At 42.6% G+C, this 19,572-nt stretch overlaps 2 protein-coding genes across 2 annotated transcripts in view; one reads left to right on the forward strand and one right to left on the reverse strand.

The window, feature by feature from the left end:
* Positions 1–3,915: 3,915 nt before the first annotated feature.
* T265_01642 (hypothetical protein) lies at positions 3,916–4,281 on the reverse strand (the record flags this gene model as incomplete). Its single annotated transcript, XM_009165708.1, has 1 exon — positions 3,916–4,281. The coding sequence occupies one exon, from the start codon at positions 4,279–4,281 to the stop codon at positions 3,916–3,918; it is 366 nt and encodes a 121-aa protein (XP_009163972.1).
* Positions 4,282–5,024: 743 nt separating this feature from the next.
* Positions 5,025–19,572, forward strand: part of T265_01643 (hypothetical protein) — a gene marked incomplete at both ends in the record, with an annotated part of 41,880 nt that continues 27,332 nt past the window's right edge. The window contains 2 exons of the mRNA XM_009165709.1: positions 5,025–5,513; positions 16,467–16,736. Of these exons, the coding sequence (XP_009163973.1) occupies positions 5,025–5,513; positions 16,467–16,736 (759 nt within the window). The remainder of the gene's footprint in view (positions 5,514–16,466; positions 16,737–19,572) is intronic.

The raw sequence follows: 19,572 nt of genomic DNA on the forward strand, positions 1-19,572 counted from the left end.
TTCAGGTGATACTTGATGGTCGTTGACTTTATTAGTGCACTGCTGACGATGGCCATAATACAATTCAGAAGGTATATGCACTAATAAAAGTTTTTAGTATAGTTGACAGTGGTGAGATGCCATACGTATGAAAACAGATACAATGCAAAATGGGAGCAAGTCGAAAAAGGAACTTATCGTCTGTGAGAGTTCCTTGGTGAAAGTCCGGATGGCAGGAACGTGTTTCCTCCGCAGTATGACTGCTACACGTGTTCCATAATTGTCCCTGAACTTGTGGAGAGTGATTGACTTCCTGCTCTCTGTACGCGCGCGAGTCTCTGTGTGTGCTGACATTGTTCGGTTTCCCTATGTGTAAGTCCGTTTGCGTGTACGTGGGTGTGTCAGCACATGAGTTGTTGCTACGCTCAATAGACGGTAGGGACAATCGATGTCCGATGAGTCACGTCAATGTGACGTGAGTTGTGCGTATCAAAAAAGACAAGTTTCGTGATCCAGTGAGTGACTGTGAGCTGAACAGTCAAGTATTTGGGTGACTGGGTAGCTACGACTCTAATGTGCCTTGTTATCTAGGGAGCCGTTTTCGGGCTTTGATCAAAACTGCTGTCGATTTTTCGGTCAGCTAACTCAACGAAATGCGTCTTTTCAGGCGTCTTCTTTCTGTTCTATCAACGTAAATTTCTTTGCAACTATGGGTATTTCGATATATGGCGCAGCAAAGAAACAGGTTGGATTTTGACAACTACTTTTATTTGCACACGAATTTGGTTTTTTACGGAAGACTCAACTGAACCCAGCTGAATCTCTCGTTTATGAATGTCAGCCGGATTTAGTTGAGTCTGCTGCCCAAACCAAATTCATCTGCAAGTATAAGTGGTTGTCGAAATCGGTCCAACATGGATGCGAGTAGGACATAACTTTGACGGAAACTTGGGGACTGTGCCTAACTTATGAGCCCCAACATGGGCGAGGGCAATCTTAGGAGTATGAAGAGTTCTATTCTTCAAGTTGACTTGCCTCTTTTTAGCTATCACTAGGTTACATCAAGCCTGGCGATAAATTCATGTTGTACAGCCACATGACTTCCAGAGTTCTTCAACAAGTGTTTTCGGTGAGTTTTTGACATATTTCTCTGACTTTCAACACAATCGTAGTCGACAGTTGGCCGCAGATGTCACAAGATTTGTAGCATCTCAAGAACTAGTCATTGATGAATGTGAACTCAGTGTGCTCATCTTCCACGGTCTCTTACAGAAGTAGGCTCGCAGTCGCGTCGCTTTACTCCTGGTAAGACTATGGGTGAAGCAACTGTAGCTCTTTTTATCCGAATTTCCGTATCATTGTCTTTTCTAATTCTATTCCCAAAACTATGTGGTCTTATTCTCCATCCAGTACAGTCCGGATTTGCTTTTTGATACTGTGTTTTGATCTCATTTCTTTCTACTAATTTCCTGATCAGAGAGAAGGATCTGCATGATCAAACGGACAGTTTCAAATTAAGAGAGAGACTCAATCGAATATCCCGTCGTAAAACCAAATGTGCTGCGCAAATACTAATTCACGTTTCATTTGGAAAGCTTCTCAAAGTATCAGCTTTTTCCACACGCAAAACGGCTTTCATTGGCTCTATAAGAGATGCTGTATCAGAAGGATAGGCTGCCTGTCGGATTTTTATTCTTTCACAATCCTTTGCCTAATTGATACTGGCCGAGTCAAAAATTTGGATGAACCGCTTGATCAATATGGCAACCGTTCGCAAGGAGTGGTTATTCGATCAAGTCTTCAAAATTTGAGATTCCGTTGTTTAGCGAATATACACTCATTTGCAAACTAATTTGGTTCTTTCCAGAGACTCACCTGGAACCCAGCTGAATCTCTCGTTTATGATGTTCTCAGGCGACTGAATGTGCTACACCAGGCCGCATCATGTTTCAGTCGCTACGATATTTGAAATATCGTGATACATGTATATCTTTGTAATGTACTACTCATAAGGTTGCTGAAAATCCGTTGTTTAGTTCTGAGCCTTGCGTAGCTTGGAGTTTTGTCTTAATTCATAAAGTTCTAGCCCCAAAATTTTACGTGTGACTAAAAACACTCACTAATAATAAACACCCACTGTGGACTCTACATCTGAAGACATCTGGAAGTAAATCGGAATCGGTCATAAAGGAAACTACTCACAGTGTTGCTGAAAACTCTTCGACAGAAACCTTGTGAGTAGTTTCCTTTACGAAAATATACTGCGATATCTCGAATATCGCGTTAATTGAAATATGAGGCTGTCTGTGTGCAGCACATTCAGTTGTGTAATATCATAAAAGAGAGATTCAGTTGAGTCTGTCGTGAAATTCAAATTGATTTGCAAATGAGTGTATTTCTCGAACTTGGTCATCTTTTAGCGAATCTCGACTGCTGAATTTTTCGATGCGGCAAGTACGTGAACAAGCACATAGGTCAAAGTTTAAACAGATGAAATTCCAAATCATTTGAACAATTGTCTCACGTATGTTATGAATCTCCTTCATGCGCCTACGCTTACTCACTTTTCTTTGATCGGTAGATTGGCTGGGCTAAATATCTGACCGGCATTGTTGACTACCTTAGCCTGATAACAGCACGTCCATAGGTAACTTGCAATCTTCTGGTCAAGTTGCAATTCTCGGGTGATTTTTACTTGTTGCAGAACCATCGCAAACTGTTAGCTGTGTTTGGAAAACTGAGAGAGATTCGGGACTCTCACCACATCAATCTTGGGGTGGCACATTTTGCAACGAATGAGATCGGATCATAACTTTCGTTGTAAACATGTATACTGCCGACAGATCGAAACGGCCAATAGAGTCACGATTTTCCGTTCAACGCTGCGTCAACCCATATCCACCGATGACATGCCAAACTCAGATTACCTGACACAAAAGTAGCCTCAGATGAAGTGAGGGTGTATTACTTCACAATTTGTATTTCGTTTTGTCGTCCACGTAAATTGATTCAACCGCATAATTTTTTGACAGTTTGTTTATCCGACCAGTCTTGGATCTGCATTACTTGTCATTCCACTGTCGACTGTCCCATCGGATAGACCTATTCTTCGTTGTATCAATTTTATTCACACTACCACCCCGGCTTGCTTAGTCTGGTAGTGTTTGGCCCTGTTACACACTTCCGTAACAACCGATTTGGTGTGGGAGAAACAGAAATTCGTTTCGAAATCCAGGAGCATCTATTCTACCTGCATCCAACAGCTTACGCAAGAGTAATTGGTCACTCTCAACCTTACAGGAATAGTACTGTACTCTCGGTTGCTACACTTCCTATGATATTTCGATAAATTCTTCTCATATCATCTGAACTTCAGTCACTTCGAATAAGAGTGACAAAACTGGTAGTTGAACAAGGGAGGTAAAAATGTGTGAACTGCTCTCAGTAGAGTCAACATGGTATTGTGCCAGTTCACCTTAAAACCGAGAGAAGAAGAAGAGAGAAAAGAAGAAGATCATAGTTCTCTCATTTGGTTCAAGAAGCAAACGAGGTTTGAAAAACGGTTGGTCCAAAATACACGAACCTGAGTCAGGTAAAACGTATTGTTTTACAGTTTTCAGATTAATTAACACCGTTAAAGTGAAACAAGTTCGTGGTAAGGTTCATTGCACTGGAAACTATAAAGCTCAGATACACTCAGAATCATAGTTTAACTTTCCCCCCATCTAGTACTCATGAGTAAGTTTTTTAGAATCGCAGAACTGCTAAGTTTGCACTCCACTGCATTTCGAAATAATGGAGTACAGGCATGGCATAATGATGAATACGCGCTGACGGTGGGCCCTAATATAAGGAGTCACCGAGTCCCGTACTAACCAGAACAGGGAAAGGACTGTTCAGGTGACGTTGCCGTGCCCTCCTTTGACTGAATCACTTTTACCGTTGTTCACCCTTCTTGCGCGCATCGCCGTTGGTCATGCAGCGGACTGGTCCAACGCTCTGATTGGCTGTATCGATTAACCTGATGTCCAGTTGGACATTGACGATTGTCCAGTTCTCGACATGCTGCTCTCGCCACACTAACAGAAAAGCTACGACAGTGAGAAGTTCGTGACACTGCAGACAATGACCGGTGAGAACTTCGTTCATGGCACCTTGCAGATTAGATGTGGAAAAAGTACATCCATTAGGAAGGCCATCTGTGAAAATTTCAAGCAGAAGATCCTTAATACCGGAAAATACCCCAAAAAGTACATTCACAGAGAATACAAAAGACAGCTGATGAAGAAACACATTCAACATTTATGCATGCTCAGTAGGACTTTGCACCCTGTCCTAAGGACATGAATCTGACTTTCACAGTTACGATAACCTTTGTCACCTTTTCTGCAAAATTATTATTAAAATCCATGCAGACTTTGAATGACTAAATGCAAGAGGAAATGGGAGATTAGAGCATTCGTTTTTTAGTTGTATGTGGCCTGAGTGTGGTCATTTAACCTAAGTGGAATGCACTCAGTTGTCCACACCAAAATACACAAGCATCCAATGTGGGCAAAGGAAGGGAAACACCCAATATTCCAATCGCTACATTTTCCGGACAAATAACTGACATCGTAGCCTGTCAAACAAAACCGTATTAGTCAAACAATGAATGCTTGCACTATACACGAAAAATATGTACGCTAGTATTTTTTATTTCGGTCATCGCCCTAATCACAGTGGCCTTCCTAAGACAGAACAGTAGAATGAACTGAGTGGCGTTTTCCCAACCCTTAGAACTACAGTCATTCAAAAAAGTAGGTCTTTGAAAATTGTAGGAGATGAATATGTCTCATCGCAATTAGGAGGACAATGCAAACAGGGTGTGTCCTGTGCATTCACATATACATGACAAGAACAGAGCACAGTGTACTTTTTGGTCTGTTTAGCCGCCTAGGTCAGATGCCCTCGAATAAATCTTCGGTACAGAAGTGACAGACGTTTACTCCGCTTGCAGAACAGAGCAACTCAGAGCGCAACATTTGAGTTCTGTTTTGTGAGAAATGTACGGTCTACTTCTTGAGGGGTTACGTCACTATTTCACGTCACACCATTCTGTGGCCCTATGGAACACGGTTTTATCAAAAGCTGGCTGTGATATTAAACAATTTGAGATCAAACGCGTCTATGATGAAGATCTGTTGCCCAGACTGTTTCATACAGCAAGCAAGGTGCTACAAATTCCAGAGGACAAAATCAAGATGGATATGGGTCGATTGTTTGTCGATTTTGTGAGCAGTAAAGGTTATCACAATCTGCTCTCGGTACTTGGACGTAGTCTGAGGGACTTTTTGAACGGTCTGGACAATTTGCACGAGTTTCTACGCTCCTCGTATCCACACATTATGCCCCCGTCATTTTTCTGTGTGAATGAAAGCCGTACAGGCATCACATTAGAATACCGTTCCAGAAGGGAGGGGTTTGTGCCGTTTTTCATCGGATGGATGGAGGAGTTGGCAGAAAAGATCTACGATACACAAGTCAGGATTACGGTAAGTTTTGGAATCAAATTTCACGCTTAAGTTTTTAGTTGGGATCTTTTTCAAATAAGCCAAACCAAAAAAATAACCCCTGCTATCCAAAGAGAATAGAGAAAAGAGGATATGAAATTCGTACTTCTAGTAGTTATTGAAGAGGGTGAAATTGGGACAGGTCATTATTACCTTGCATGAAAAGGTTCGTTTTTGGGTACCTTTGCCTCTAAATAAACTCACACAAGTAGCTGTCCACTGAAGATCAGTGTGTGCCGCATTGGCGTTTATGCTGCATCTTGTAGACGTGCCAAAAAGATTCGATGTTTTGTGTGTGAGCTCGTTGTGTGTGAGTCGTTGGATTCACGAAGTTTTCGGTATGATCAACCGTTTCATGAGTATAATTCATGTCAATCATCGTTTCAGTTCCTTGGTATGATGCCTACTCACTGAAGATGATGATTAAGCCGGGAGTGATGCAGGCCTGGATTACGTCCATCAGAGTGGACCCAGTTCGATCTGGCACTGCATACATGAACAACTCTTTAGTTTCCCAGCAGTTCCCCCCACCCCGAAAATCCACTGCTGAGGAAGGACTCGCTCTGCGTGGTTTTTACGGCGAGATATTAGCGTTTCATCGATCTCGACGTGTAGACCTGGGCCTCCGATAACTGCTGGAGTCTGCAAAAGCAGCCAGATGCAAACTTCGAGAAGAAAGTTCTTCCAGTCAACAGCGGTCGTGTGGCTAATAGATAATTCCTCTGAGCGGAATTTGATTTTTGCCAAATTTTTAGACTAGTAATAAATGAATAGAATTACTGTCCTAAACTCCATCCTAGACCTCACTAGCCAAGTTCCCTTTCGAAGACCGATTTCTTGTCGACACTGTCGGGTATTACACCTCCACCTGTCAGAAACAGTTGAACGTGTCATTAGGTGGTAATTGTTGCATAAACGTTGCATAAACGGAGAAAATGTTTGCACAAAATGAGCCTAGATGCAGATAAGGTCAAGGTCAAGGTTGTGTGCGTACATTAAAATGGAGCTGGCAAAAGTGGCGAGGCCTAACTTTTCGCACATGTACTTTTTGCATCAGTGGTGAGGTTCATCTGGAAAACATCCTTTAGTTGGTCCTAGAAACATACCTACTAGCTTTCAGAAATCTCAGCCCGCTGTGGTGCTAATCTAACTGTCTTCTGATGTTCTGGCGGACAGACGTACGGAAAAATTTAGTTCAAGCTAATCCCTTTGACCCGATGACTGCCTTCTCGAAGTGTCTTGGATATTGGATAGATTTTCCGTTGCAAGGAGCGGTTTCATGACCCCTTTCAAATAATCCCGTGTTGTAATACACATGAATGGAATCCTGTGCAAAGGTGATTGTTCGAATGAGACCACTGTTTCACTCGTGTAAAAAACATCGTTTATCTGTAGCACCTTTTTGGTGCCTAACTGCCATGCCAGCAGAAGGGTGTACGAGGCATGGGATACTGCCAGCTGTCCATGTCTAAACCGGGGAAGACAAGAGACAGAGGTCAGGTTCGAACGACGAAGCTTCCAGGCAGTAAATCCGCGCTCTGACCACTGAGCCATCTCGCGCATAATATCCATCTATTAGCAGCACAGGTGGGCTGTTATAAAACCGGAAAACCTAAGCTGCAGGAAACTCCTCTATAAAAAATTGCAGTAGTGCATACGTAGGGTGAGATCTTTTACTTGCCATCTCGGTTAAATTAACCTGAGACAACATTCAGCAATTAGGATACAACCAAACACTTCATAATAAAGGATCAGATTGGATTCTACTCAGGATAGACCACATTCAGGGGATTTCACCTCTGTTGGGGCGAGATGGCGCAAGTGGGTAGAGCGCGAATTTACTGACAGGAAGGTCCGTAATTCGAACCCGACCTCTGTCCCTCGACTTCCCGTGTCTAGGCTTGGGCAACCTCGCAGGATCCGAGCCCTGGTACAATCTTCGGATGGCAGTTATGTACGGAAATGGTGCTATAGCTGGGCCGTTGTTGGTGCACCAGGTTGTTAAAAGGTGTAGAGTATTGCCTATATTTCTTGATGAATTAAAAGCTACTCGAGAATTATATTCTCAGCTACTGTCAATCTAGGGCAACTCGATATATAGTTCTCCATTCTTTACCTGAAGTGAACTCAGAGCTGTCCTAATGATTACTCACGTATATATATATATACATATATATATATGTATACATATATATATATATATTTCAAAGTTTTTATCTTTTCCGAAATTAAACAACCTAATCCTTCATACGACTCCAAATTCGTCTGAATACGAGCAAATTAGCAGTCAAGAATTTTCGTCTATATTCTTAAAATGACTTTGGAAACAAACTACTAGTGTGTCTGCGGGTGCCCGCATTTAAAAAAAGTTTTGCTCAAGCTTACAGGACCATCGCTGCAAACGGGAGGTACTCCAAAACTTTCATGAATTTGGAAAGTCAGTTGCTTCAATCCTAACACTACTTACAAGCGATATATCATTCACTGAAACCGCTAGCAAACAGAACACGATTAGCAAAACCAAAGTAGTGGTCATATTCGGATGGCGAAAGTTGGGCTTGAGAAATGCTCACTCCAAGACAAAGAAAGACCAGCATCGATGAAGAAATGGCGTTTTAATTTTAGTTCTGAACTTAGACCTGCTGATTAAACAGACTGAGTAAATTGAAAAAGTTTAGTCATGCTGAGAGTCTTTGTAGGCTTTGGTTTGAGCGCCACTCCTCAGGATTTCCAGAACTGCTCTCTTGATTTTGCAACCTGTGGATTTCCCGAGTGTTCTGAGCTATGGTCAAGTTTATGAACCCCGGTTAGTGTGGTTACCCTACTCCTCTAGAAATTTAGTCATAGACTTTCGGGGGAGATTGAATGTATTCTCTAAACATGTGCTCGCTGTGGATACAGTTTAGAACTAACCAATTCGAAGTGAAAACTCTTGAGCGGTCGGTTCAGCTTTTTCCATATATTTGGAAATATGTTGATCGTAATCAGGCGCCCTGTCTCAGACGGTTCTTTTTTCAATCAGCCCTAGACTACAGACAACCACTAGTTTAAGAAAGCGGTAGTTGGCATGTCGCACGGGCTTAGTAGTTAGCTTGCAAACGTTTCGTTACCAGTGAAGAACACGTCGGTAGTGAGCTGTTCCTTTAGGGTGCATGAGCTCTGGAGCTCTTTTGACCGGATTTAGTCGATATCAGTGTGCATGTTGATCGCTTTTTCAAAAGATTACCAAGAACGAAACTCGAGTCCAGTGCTGTCACCGTTTGGTACAGAACAACCACGCCAAGACGAAGATATGACTGTTCAAACGACAGTGATGTGAATTAAACTGTCGTTTACCGAGTGTACTGTCTTAGTGATTGCAAATTAGTGGAAATTCTTATCAATAACTTGTTATGAACCTTCGTCGCCGAGAAATGCGGAATAAAAACAAGTTTCAGCAGGTAGGTTTGTTTGGCGGGACAGATTTCACTGGAGAATTCAGTTATTGTGATTCTCCATGTCATGATTCTCCAAAAGCTGTTCTGAGACCCTCGTCTGTGAACTAGTTTTGCGAAACTTCAGCTCTTTTTTTACAGGGTTTGTTCAGGAGCCCAATACTGTTTGGCTGTCCTTCCATCTTGTTAAAAGTCTTCCTACCCAGAAGAATTTGACGGTTTTGGTTGCCACACTAACGTTCCCAAAGTCCTTGTGCATTATCACACTATTAGACGACAGAATGTCATCGGGTAGCATTTGTAGTAGTGATCCCGCCCCAAGCAATTTCGCAGGTGTATTCTAAAATGCTAACACAAATGGACTGACTCAAGTTACTCCGGGAAGAATAGCTTTCCGTGTTAGCAACTGTGGTGTCCGCACGCTCAACTATTTGTCCACTTATGGTATTTTCTCATGGTGATAGAAATCTGGTGTGGTGGAAATGGTGAAACCTTCTTCTCCGACTGAGCCCGGGGACGGTGCTTTGGACCCCGGATTCAGCATAGTGGGATGGAGAGTATAACGGAAAATTTCACCTAAGGCTGCAGTTTCTGGTCTACCAAGGTGTCATTACAACAAATGTCGGCATAAATATAGAATGCTTTACTTTGCAAATGATTGTTTATACCAAAGCGCAGTGCCCGTTCGTAGTTCCTTGACAAACTGATGGCGTGGGCCTTTGAGCGTATTTTCACTTCCTGCCAATCGTTCAAATTCAAAGCTTCCTGGAACGCTCACTGTTGCGTACCTTCACTGTTGAGCCTTCTGAGCCGATTTGCCCTAAGTTTGCGTTTCCGAGAACTTGTTACCTCCCATCCTGTTCGGCCGGGATTCTGAAGCGATGGTCCGACACATGTTGATCTTCGCTTCATTATTCGGTTTTTTCCTCATCTATGTTCCTCAAAAACCCAGTTAGATATGGACAAGTGGCCAATGTCAGCTGGAGGAAATATGTTATCTCTTGTGACTTAATGCTGTTTTTTAACTGCAGAGTTCGACTGCGCTGTTAATGAGTCATTATTGTAACTTTATCTTGTTTTAAGATGCAGACTTTCCTTAGTAGTAATTAGTAGTATGTTAGGGACATGGTAAGGATAAAAGGCTAATAGAAGCTCTCTTACTGCACTTACCTAATGAGCCCAAAGAAGGACTCTCGATGAATTTTCAGCAACCTGATGAGTAGTGCGTTCCGTCTGGACAAACCTACTCTGAGTATAAAACCCAAGCCGATCAAAATACTGGCCGATAATCTGTGCAAGTAAACAAAACGTGTGTCTGAGAGTAAGAGGCTACAGTTTGCGGCTGTTCACAAAGCGTGATGAGATTTCAGCGCGACAATTATATCTGAATAAACAACAGCATTAATATATGGAGAAAAATACTACCAAGTGCTAAGTGAGATCTGAAGAAGTTCCTGTTGATTCGTGTTACCCAGAGTAGCAAGGAACAATTCCGACCTTATTCTGGCGTGAACGATGAATTCAACGCTCTCCATTCATTTCATTCGCTGCACAATTGAGTGAGCACTGATGATGAAAAGAACTGGTCCAATTGCGACAAAATAGTTATCTCAAAGATGAGCCAGCATGAAAAAGAGCATTTTTATTTACCTCTGCATGTGACCTCTCTCCGGGTAGACTTAAAGCCAAATCATGTTAATGGTTAGATGACCCCCTTACTGGGTCTTCAGACTGCTGCTTCATCCAGTTTGTTTGTTGTTTTTATCAATAAAAACGTTTCATTTGGTGCTATTCCGGTTTATTATCGCACAAATCAGCGTGCCGATACAGCTGCGGCAACGGCGCGCGACTGACATCAGCCGAACTACAGAATAATCAAGAAAGCATTCAAAGCATAGATATGAACACGAGCAGTGTGATGCATGACAGATCGGGCCTCGAAGACTGCAGAACGATAAACTCCCCACATCATCATACCAATCGGTAAAAATATCGATATTTTGGACAACCGACTTGTAAGGGGACCGCCAGGCACCTTCCTTTTGCCATCAGTTGAGAAATGTTGGCCACATGTGAACACTTCAGACGAAGTGCTTGCTCTCGAGGAATTCTTACTGTTCAGGCTGGATAGAGGAATGTCCTGCAAAGAAAGTGGTGACGGCTTATTGGCATGTGAAGGTCGTTGCTTATGCTCGAACTGCGCTTCATTTGTCGTTTCAGAAGAGCTTGGTAAACAATTGGTAGTTTTTATTCGGGCGTTAGCTACAAACCCGGCAATCGCGGAACACGCACTGGACACGGGGCACAAAATAGACTTGGAAAATGTTGGGGTTTTGAGGCGAGGACTATGGTCCACGTCACACAGACTGTTAGCCGAGGCGTTAGAAATCACCACTTTTAACAGAATAGAAGGCGTGGAACTGGCAAGAGAGTGGAGAACGGTCATGGTTCACTCGAGCTAACACGTGTTGGTATGCGATTATCAGAGGGAAGAGTGGACATCATCTGGATTCCACTTGACCTTATGCACCTCCCCTCCCCCCAACTAAATTGTCGCAACATTCACATGCTCACGAAGATCAAGGAAAATCTACCAGTGTCACCTCAGGTGAATCATCAAGTGAGGCACCCTGAGGTGGAAGATTAAGAAACCAAACCCGATCATAATTAGATTGAAACTCCCCCAATCCGCCAACGCAAGATTTTGACAACCACACTAGCCGACAAGAGCCGTTAATTGACACTTAACACTGATCTAATGTGATAATCTGAAGAGGACTGACTTACTGATTGGTTCCCCGTCTGTCTTATAACCTGGCCAATTCGGTGACCTGTTCACTTGGCCTGATGAAGCTTTTGTGTCAAAAGCGAAACGTTGCCCAAATAAAAACTACCGATTGTTTACTAACCCCTTCTGAAACGATGACTTTTCAATCGGTTCCAAACCTTTCCCACTTGATTGCCCTTCACTTACCCTAACAAACTGCCGGGATTTTATGAGTAGGCTTATGTTCCTTGGCACCAAAATATCCCCTTAGCAGCGAATATCCAAATAAGGCCTACCCGCTCCAGCGAGGGATTAAGAAAGTTTTCCAGCGTGTTACCTGAAGGTTGTTGCACATGTTCTTGATATATGCTGCCGCACGTTTCCTAATGGTGCTTGTAATGATAAACGGAGTAAACCTGACCGTCTTGGACCAAGCCAGACAAGTCCGTATCTACGCAAATACGTGCATCTTGTATATATGTGGATGCAACACGTTTTCACTCGCGCCTGACTATTTCTACATCAGAGTTTTGCCTGAAAACTACTCCCAAAATGGTCCACCATCGGAAATCTAAATAGTTGGGCGTATTCTAACTGGGTGGTATATAGACTATTTGTTAAATGTAGTTGAGACACCATCCTCACGCAATACGAAACGATATTCATTTGGAACCTCTATGACACTGCCAGTGAATTTACAACAAACATCCGGAGCTATCACCCCAAGTTGGTGAGTAATACTTGGACAAATCTGTTTGCTGTAACTATTTTAAACGATTTCTGCTAAAGATGACATCGTAGTTCACCCTTGCAATCAATTCGTCCAGTGAAGAAACGAAAGTGTAGCTCAGATCTAGACGCAGTCTTTTATTTGATCTTGGCCCACTCTGGGCAAGCACACAGCTATCACAAAAACGGAGCCCGCTGTTGAGACAAGGAATATTTGTGCACATATATGCAAGCCAACACAATCCACTATGATGTGCTTGAGCTGATAAAAATCTATTCAGGCGGGGTCATCGGGCCGAACAAAGTTACCCTGTTTGGTTAGTAGTGCTAGGATTATCAAACCTGTGTCGTTTTGACATTTTCCCAGTGGCACCATGAAAACGTTTTGTTGCCTGGTCAAATGCAGAATTGACAGGTAGACTGATAACTGAGGGTTTTCAAACAGAAAAATTTCACGCCTTTGCGTGCGTATACATGAGTTTCATTGCGAATATCAGACCTATACGGAGTCCATGAAATGATATGCATCAATGATCATACATTTTATGGAGGCTCAGTGTAGATTCTGCAATCCGTACTGCCACAAAGTTCTGAAGACTTAAGACATCGACAGAAAGTGCTCCTATGTCCACTTTAGGAGCTGTGATAATGCTTCCGATCAGTTTGATCTAGAACTGTCGCTGCACAAAATTTCCGCGGCAGACATGGAAAGAACTCTTGTGACCGTCTTACTGATTATTCACAAGATAAAAACCTTATTTCAACGCAGACATCAAAATGAATTATGCTGAGAGATGGAGCAGTACTGTGTAGCTGTTTCATCCATATTGGGAATCAAAACTTCTCGAGAAATTCCGGAGAATTTCGAACCCGTGACCTCGCAGTTCCAACAGTCCGCGGGCTGCCGAAAAGCGGCGTGATTAAGGTGCACTTAAGCAGTATGTAGCGCCGCTCATCACTTAGTCACGCGAGTAACATCTTGTGGTCACAATTGTTGACTGGCACCTCCAATGACGATTAATAAGATGGAAGTTTCAGTCGTCGAATAACTATTATTCTGTAATATATTACTCATAGGGTTGCTGAAAATTCGTCGACAGTCCACGACCGGTTTCGCCCTTTTTGGTGCTCATCAGGTAGGCGCAGTCCCCGGGTTTCCGTCAACCTCATGTTCTACTTGAAACCAAATTGCACGAAATTCACGAATATACGCTCATTTGCAAACTAATTTGGTTTTTCGAGAGACTCACCTGGAACCAAACTGAATCTCTCGTTTGTGATGTTCTCAGGCTGGGTTCCAGGTGAATCACTCGAAAAACCAAATTATTTTGCAGTGTACATTCGTGAACTATTATTCTGCTTCTGAGTTACTTATAGATTTTTAGTAGTGTGAGGAGATTTAGGAATTTTGATGAAATCTCATTATCTTGTCCATTTGCAAGCCAGCTGATCAACTGTTCTTGGCCAAACGGTCAAGTTTCCAAACTACTAGCCTAAAAGTAACGGGCTTCGGACTTCCTGGAACTTCCTGAGATGCCTAATGAGGATGATTCCCGATAAGGATCAGACACCTTTGCAGTGTTTTTCAGCTTAGGTCGGCTTCACTTACAGGACGAAATTTCGATTAGAGTTCCCCCACATTACAAACAAAAGCAGTTGGCTCAGGTTAACGGGCAGATGTGTGTTTTTCGCATCATGGAGCTCTTTGGTTGTCGTTTGTACTCACTCTCCACGCTTACTCCTTCAGAGTTCCTGAGCAGTACGTTTTGACGTGTTATTCGGACCAAATTGCGGTGGTAAGAGCATGTTCTAAACCAGACGTTTGCACTGCACACAACAGAGGTGTGCCAAAGGACATCATATATGACGCTAGAAATAAGTCTATCTATATGCCTCAAGGCTGTATCCGTGGGTTGGGATTGAGAACATTTCACATGTTGTCTTCCGAACTATTACTAATGGTGTCCCAATAACACAAGTTCAAACGTTTAAAGTATGTTCGACTTCCTATCTCATCTGACTTGAAGCGGCAGGGAAATGTTGAGAAAATCTCTATCAAAAGCTGCGGATTCCACACCGACTTTTTTTAGTCTTCTGTCATCTGCTGGTGAAACTTGGGTTCTCCTGGTAAACTTTTGGTTGAAGTAGGCATATCTTCATGAGATAGTCCTTGGTGACGCTCCACACAGGTTATATTCCACAGAAATGGTTCAAGCGCGTCATCGAATTGTATTTTACCCAAGGACCTTCCGATTCGAAATTTCATTTGACTGACTGCAGAGGCATTCTTTACAGCCAAAAGTTTAGAATTAATCCATGCCTGACTGGGTCTCTATCTTGAGTGGTCTCTTCTAAGTAAGTCTGTTCTTAGGCTCAGGTTATTTTTCATCTCTTCGATGTGCATAAATATCACTAAAGCCTAGTAGCAGTGGCCTTATCTGAACAATCTACAGCAATTACACAAGAGCAAATCTTTTTTCTTGCCGTGGCACACTACTCGCAACGTTGATGAAAACCTTTCAATAGCCCCTCTTGGGGCTCATCAGTCGGGCGACGTACTCGGGTTTCTGTCAACTTTATGTTCTACCTGAGCTCAAATTGCGCGAAATTAGCGAACTATACAAACTATACAAACTATGCAAACAAGTTTGGTTTTGACTCTGGACTCACCTTAAACCCAACTAAATCTCTCGCTCGTGATGTCTCTAAGCAACTGAATGTGCTGCACCAGGCAGCCTATTCTTTCAGTTGGTACGATAATCGATATATCGCGACACACGTTTAGACGTAATGCACTATTCATAAGATTGCTGAAATTTCTTCGACAGACCACGACCGGTTTCGCCCTTCTTGAGGGTCATCAGGTTGGTGCAGTCCACGGGTTTTCGTCATCCTTATGTTCTACTTGAACCTACATTAGACTGTTTTCGTGAAATGCACTCATTTGCAAATCAATTTGGTTATCACGAGAGATTCAACTGAATCTCTCGTTTATGATATTCTACAACTGGATGTGCTGCACATAAGATGTCCCATGTTTCAGTTGGTACGATAAATGGGATATCACAACCCATTTTCGCCTAGACCTGATACACTACTCATAACGTTGTGGGTGGTCCACGATCAGAACCAAATTCTTGCGCAACTGAGAGGACTTTGTTAAAGAACAAACCTTCTTCACTCGCCTTGTTCTGTCCTGCCTGTCATGATCTGGTCAGAAGAGGATCAAATTCTCTACTCAGCGATTACATCTCTGGATATAAAAGAAGATATCCGTAAGGCGACTAAAATGTGACGCTGTTTTCGAGTTCATGAGATGCCACCGCAATGAGTTTCCAAGCCACATCACTACGATTTCCGAATACTACCTGGGCTTGCGTAAAGTACGCAACACACTGGCAAAAAATAAATTTAGTACTCTCATATCCCAACTTTTATTATCTTGAGTTGTTTGATGTAAAACACTTGAGTTCGCCATCTTTTTAATCCAAAAATAACTAAAAAAAGAGGAGATCATGTTAGTCTCTTCAACGGACATTTTTTCACACCCAAATAAATCTGGGTTTCCCATTGTTTACACCGGATAAAGAGTTATCTCCGTATTCTTGAAAGAATGATGAATAAAACAAAACACAAGCAGAGATGACGAATGCCGGATACATTGGAGTCAAATAGCCTTTCCTGTCAGGTGCACACGGCAAACTCCAATGACAGATCATCAAAAGGAAAGAGAGATTTGGATTTTCACAAAGATGGCTTCTGTTTTATTAAACACTTGTCTCAATCGCGATTCCCCTACGGTTGCTTGCCATTTCAGGAGTTTTGAACTTGTAGAGTCATGATGACCAGTAAGTTGATTTGAAAAACAGTACAGAATCGTGGGTTAGATATGGCATTTTTGTTTTCACGCATATCAGAATAATCAAATGGCCTCATCTCAAAGGAAACTTCGCCGTTAAATCAGGTGATCTAACCAACTGAATTTGTCTTCTTCCAACTTTACAGATTGTGGGTGAAGTTGAACATGGCATGACAAACGGGACAATTCTGCGACTTCACTTCGACAATCAAGCCTATCAGTCCGAAACAGGATCTCGGCTGCTCCCCACCAGCGTGTTCTTTGAAGCGTTTCCTTTTAGCCTAGTGTTCAACCGAGGCCTGATCATTATCAATGCCGGTCAGAGTCTGCAACGCGCGTTCCCCACAATCCTGGGCAAACGAGTAGATGCAGTGTTCAAGCTTGCAAGACCACTGATCAATTTAGACTGGGAAGGCGTGAGTTGGTTACCGATGTTATGATTAAATGCTGAAACCCAACTGTCCTCGAGGTGGGAGAAAATACGCGATCCGGGGTCTCATCTGACCAACTGGAAATTCTCCCAAACAATCAGTAAACCTAGTGTATCGATAAATGTTGCTCCTCTTGTCACTTGGTGAACAGGCTGAATGCATCCAACGAATTTTTATTCTGATTGCTGTTTTTCCTAATGTGTTATGTTGTATCCAGCAAGTAAGCTTCCCCAAAGAGAGCTTGACTTCAAGAAGGGACTGAAAAAACACTGGTGTGAAATTCTTTTTAACGTGTCTGGTGAATGCCTGTTTTGTCGCACCTAATGGTGCACGAACAAATAGTCGTGGCAGCCGTACTGTTGGATGTCTTATAAGTCATTCATTTACATGAAATTCATAAAGGTTATCTTTATTTGCGCTAGTCCAGGCATTACCAGATACCGATCAGTACCAATCACTAGCCCGTATGCTGGTCTCAGCTACCTCAATTTTGTGGCGTCGGAGGGAGCTGATGTGCTGAAAAGGTTAAAAGTGCCATTCGTCTGTTTCCGTCTGGCTAGGTTGAATTCGTTGATCAGATGAGGGATCAATTGTACTATCAGTCCAAATGGCTCAGAAGAACAGCAATCAGTTCCTGCAATTCCTGAAAAAGTCCAAGTCATCATGGAACAAAACAGGGAACAAAACTTTCCCTTCAATTGAATGTTGGCATCAGTTAAGTTCGGAAGCATAGCATCACCAAAAAACAAGGATGATGCACTTTATAGACTGAACAAAGGAGATTGAGTACCAGAACCAGCTCCGAAAGAGTGCGACTAGCTTTTGGAAGCGAACTGAGAATAAGGCAACATCTGTACTGCAAAAAGGTGAAAATGCTGCTGAGGGTGAAACTGCACCAAGAAAAAGATAGCGACTTTAAGGTTGGACAAAACTGGGCATGAATTCCTAGAATATCAACAAAAAGCCTTCGAATCTGCGGGCGAAGCAGTAGCTGAGTTGCCAGCCTGCTAGCTAGAGCAGAGCAAACACCACAAACCAAATACTGTTTAGAATGAGAAAATTGCACTTTTTGAAGGCATTTCCTCCGGATAAACTAGTATATGAAACTCGTAATGAAGTAAAAGAACTGAAGTTTACCCAGTGTTACATTGATATACCATAATGCCAGAGAAACATTACCTTTGTTGTGACAAAAAGCGGACAATTGAACGGTCTTAAAATCTTCGAACTCTATCACCAGCATCATCCTCACATCAACTGGTGATTTAAAAACTAATTGCCAAGCTCTGCGAGCAAACCAATGGTCACCTGATCAACTACGGATGTCAATATACTTGCCTCACTATCCTCACGTAATTCATTTTTAACCTATACGTCACTGCCAAGGAATTTACAAAAAAAACCCATCCGAAGCCATTGCCCAAATTTGGTGAATAATATGTGGACAAATCGGTTGGTTGGAGCCATTGCAAGTGATTTCTGATAACAAAGACATCGTAGTTCACCCTTACGATCAATGCGGCGTTTGAAGAGACCAAATTATAGCTCAGTTTTCCACTTGATCTTGGCCCACTCTAGACGACCGTATAGCTACCATAGAATGGAGCACCCTGCGGAAACACTTTGTCCTCCAACACCCAGCAAGTTTGCGTCTTTTGACTAAACACTGAAAACCTCCTCGAAACGTTTCCACGTTCATATACGTTTGGGCCGCTCGGATGTGGCAATATCAACTTCCCAAATATTTGTAAACAGGTTCAACGACCGAAAAACAGTTCAGAAACATGTAGCGGACAAATAAACATTCATTAGGTTCACTTATCAATAAAAAATACCCAGCTACAATAGCAGTTGAACATCCACTCGTATTTCAAAACGGTATCATGCGTGTTGCCGGAATTTCCAGATTAATGATATGTTTGCTTTGATTACTTGCGGAGTTTTAGGATTTTATTCATAACAGTCTCACCTACAGGGCCCTGCTACTTAACGCTCATAAGTAAACCCTGACTTGGTTTTGCTTGCTCGATAATTGGACTTCGTCCTCTAAGTGGAGTCAGTCAATGCTGAAATGCCGAGGGACACTGTGCAGTTGGTTATTCCTTATCGGGAATCAGTGTGCGACTGAAGACCATACCCTACAGGATGGTGGCTTCAGGTCTACAGTTTGGGGTGAAGGAAACGACAGTTTGTCGAGGAAGCACACATATGTCAGCCCACTGAAGGTGTCATCTCCTACGGTGACGAAACGTGTGCAGACTAATTGCTAAGCTTCGTGAGCCGACCGACTACCACCTGATCAACAGCCATCAAGACGGAAGATGATAAACCAGAAATTCAGCTTGGTTCAAGATGTCTCCCTTCAAAACTAAACTGACATGCGAATGAGTGATCTTATCGAAACTCGTCAAATTTGGTTTCAATTAAAACATACGTTTGACGAAAGCTTGGGGACTGTCCACACCTAATGAGTCCCAAAAAGTGCGAAATCGGTCGTGAACTTTTGAAGTTTTTCCATCAACGTTGTAAGCGGTTCACTTTGTGAAAATATATTGTTAGGATATTTCACAAGAAGCTAAACTGGATCAAGCTGTTTGCTGGGTAAATTGTACTTCGACTAAGAAAAGGTCACTCAGTCTACACCACTGAGTGTGCGTGATCGTTTGGAACGCACCAATTAAGGACGATTGCTTGACCGGAGTTCCAGTGCAGCTCACAGTCAAGGGAATGGGTCACAACTTGAATCTCGGGGGATAATAGGTGAAACGGAAATACCAAATTCCCAGTAGCCAAAACAGTAACACAAGACCTTGTGTAGTTT

Source organism: Opisthorchis viverrini, assembly GCF_000715545.1.
Source record: "Opisthorchis viverrini unplaced genomic scaffold opera_v5_18, whole genome shotgun sequence".
Lineage (NCBI taxonomy): Eukaryota > Metazoa > Platyhelminthes > Trematoda > Opisthorchiida > Opisthorchiidae > Opisthorchis > Opisthorchis viverrini.